The following is a 3087-nucleotide window of genomic DNA, read 5'->3' as shown; positions in this document are numbered from 1 at the left end:
ATTAAAACTATTAATATTATTAATAGTTAAAAATATTATTAATTTAAAAACTAAGTAATATTAAAAATAGAAAAAAAAGAATTTGATAGCTTTTCAGTTAAAAATAATATTGTCTTAGTTCAAAAATTATATGGTTATACTATTCAAAATAATGACAGGTTAAAACATTTAAATTATTTTTACCCATCAATTAAATTCACATANTGGTTATACTATTCAAAATAATGACAGGTTAAAACATTTAAATTATTTTTACCCATCAATTAAATTCACATATGAACAAGAAGTAGAGGGAAATTTTTTTTTTTTTTTATTTATTAGTTAAAAGAACAGATGGGGAACTAAATTTGTAAATTTATCGGAAAAATATGCACACGTTCAGGTACATTTTGAACAAATCGAATCTCACCTGACAACACAAATTGCCAGCTTTTAATAGTATGATTTACAGATTAATTAACATTCCGATGAATAAAATAGATTTCGATAAAGAACTGGTGGTTATAAAAGAAATAGCTAGATTTAATGGGTATAACGAAAACATAATTTCAAAATTAGTCCGAACACAAAAGTGGAATAAAGAAAGGAGGGCAACTAGTACACTCACTAGCGTAGGGGAACAAAAAGTAATTAGGTCACCCATTTTATATTATCTAGGCATCTCAAATGGACTAGCTAGAATATTTAAGAATTTTGGTATTATTTTAATAACATTTCAGAGTAATAATTTAAGTGATTTATTATGTAACCCTAAAGATAAGGTAAAAGAAGGGGGGAAATCAGGCATTTATAAAATACAATGTGAAAGTTGTAATAAATGTTACGTAGGACAAACAAAAAGAAATATAGGTTCAGGTTTAAAAAGCACTTAAGAAACATTAAAAATCAAGAAGTTGAGAAATCTTCAGTGGCTAAACATTTATTGACATATAATCACTCCATTAAAATCATAAAACTAATAAAAAATGTAAATAATTACAAAGAACTTAATATTAGGGAGGCAATAGAAATCTTTAAAAATAAAAACAATTTAATTAATTGGGATCTTGGCCCATTGAAAATTTCATTATTAAACTTGTGTAAACTGGCAAAATGTGATAATATTATTTAGTGATGATGTCACTAAGTGATAAGGTCACTAGGGTATATAAGGGAGTTTTTCTAGTTGGAGTGTCAGTATATGTTTAGCGTTGATAATGTTAACATTGTTTCCTAAATACATAACCGCGACTTTTCAGTAATTTTTTTTGTGGCTTTTGAGTTTAATTTTATTTATTTAACTTACTTATTGAAATTTATAATTATTCTTTCAATGTAAATTTTAGAAATGTTCGTTGATAATGGTGTTGTTGAAATCTTGTGTCAACTAATTGTGAACATAGAAAATTTGGACGAACACCATCATGATTTGTTTTTATCTTCTTTAAACCAATTACTTCGTATGTCACCTGTTAAAGTGAAGGAGATATGTGGAAAAGTTGAAAATTTAAATCAATCATTGTGCAAACTTCGGGATTCTTATCCTGATGATCCAGCACATCAGGTAGGTTATTAAACATGAAATTTAACTTTGAGATTTCATTTTTTTTTTAATTTCAAATTTTTATAAAGGAATCTTTGATAAAAATAAATTTTTAAACGGGAAATTTTTTAAATACCTAAAATGAATTATTTATAACTTTGTTTATAAAATTTTATTAATGTATTTTTAATCAATTAAAATGTATCAATGTATTTTCAGGAGGATAAAGATCAAATTCTGTGGCTATTGGAAACTCTTACTCTATGAATAAGAATATTGTTTAAAAATTCACTCATTTGTAATTATTTAATAAAAAATAAAATAATTAATAATTAAAATTGACATTTACATTTACATTTATCAATGATATTATGCCAGCCTTTAAATGATCTATATATATAATTAGTTTTCCATAATGCATTTAAAATGTCTTTAATGCTTTATGACTAAATTGGTTCAATTATTTTTAATAACAGATAATTAAATAAATTTTTTTTTTATCGAAGATAAATAATTTAAATTAATAATTTAAATAAGATTGTGTAGTGATCTTGAGTTTTAATAGTATTGAGTAAATGGTGTTAAATATTTCTTAAGATTTTATAATTTACATTCGTGGTTTATTATGCAATAGATTGTTTATGGTTTGAAAACATAAATTAAATTTGTACATACCTTATATTATATATCGGATAATAATATTTTAAGTAAACCAACCTAGAATCTGTTGAGACTATATAGAATACTAGCTATAACGTTGCCAATAATTCTGATTCCCAGTTATCATTTGGTCTACAGCTACGTATACTGCGACTAATAACCATACCTAAAACCTTCTGATACTCCTCCTACGCTTTTTACCTTGGTACAAGTGTTATTATACATATATTTTATTATATATTAATAACCTCTTCGGGACTTCTTGTCTCATTAATACCCCCCACTTTAGAACCTCTCTAGGTACTCTATCTCTCTTAGGAGAACTCTCCTAATCTCGAAATACCATACACAGCTTTCTCCTTTTTTCCTTAAACTTTTCTATAAGTTGCCTCACACAAAATACTGGCTTTATTGTTGACCTACCAGGCATAAATCCAAACTGATTTTTAGATATAGATATCTCATTTTTATTCTCTTATCTATTACCTTTTCTCAAATTTTCATACTCTGACTCATAAGCTTTATGCCTCTATAATTTCCACACTCCTGTATGTCTCTTATACCTTTAAATATCGGCATCACAATACTATTCCTCCAGTTATTTGAAATTTTCCCTTCTAATAAGATTTTATTTAAAAGTTCCTTCAACAACATTATGCCAACATCGCCCAATATTTTCCATACTTCTACTGGCACTTCATCTGGTACTATCAGTACTATCTACCAGTCACTTATTCGACGAGATATCCTTTAATGTCTCTTTTGGGTACTCCTCATTCAGTAATTTTTCAAAATACTCTTTACAGATTTTTTTCACATCATAATCACTCAAGAGTACCTTATTATCAACAATTTTTATACACCTTACATAATGATAATCTTTAGATCTTTTCTCTCTTATCTTT

General features: G+C 26.2%; 1 protein-coding gene across 1 annotated transcript in view; it reads left to right on the top strand.

The window, feature by feature from the left end:
- The window catches only part of LOC126899670 (uncharacterized), a 10407-nt gene extending 8531 nt beyond the window's left edge, over window positions 1–1876 (top strand). The window contains exons 5-6 of the mRNA XM_050674755.1: window positions 1326–1543; window positions 1742–1876. Coding sequence (XP_050530712.1) covers window positions 1326–1543; window positions 1742–1789 — 266 coding nt within the window. The 3' untranslated portion in view covers window positions 1790–1876. The remainder of the gene's footprint in view (window positions 1–1325; window positions 1544–1741) is intronic.
- The last annotated feature ends 1211 nt before the right edge of the window (window positions 1877–3087 follow it).

This window comes from Daktulosphaira vitifoliae, unplaced genomic scaffold (genome assembly GCF_025091365.1).
Source record: "Daktulosphaira vitifoliae isolate Bord-2020 unplaced genomic scaffold, ASM2509136v1 Scaffold_2, whole genome shotgun sequence".
Classification (NCBI taxonomy): domain Eukaryota; kingdom Metazoa; phylum Arthropoda; class Insecta; order Hemiptera; family Phylloxeridae; genus Daktulosphaira; species Daktulosphaira vitifoliae.
This window is presented reverse-complemented; position numbering and strand designations above follow the sequence as displayed.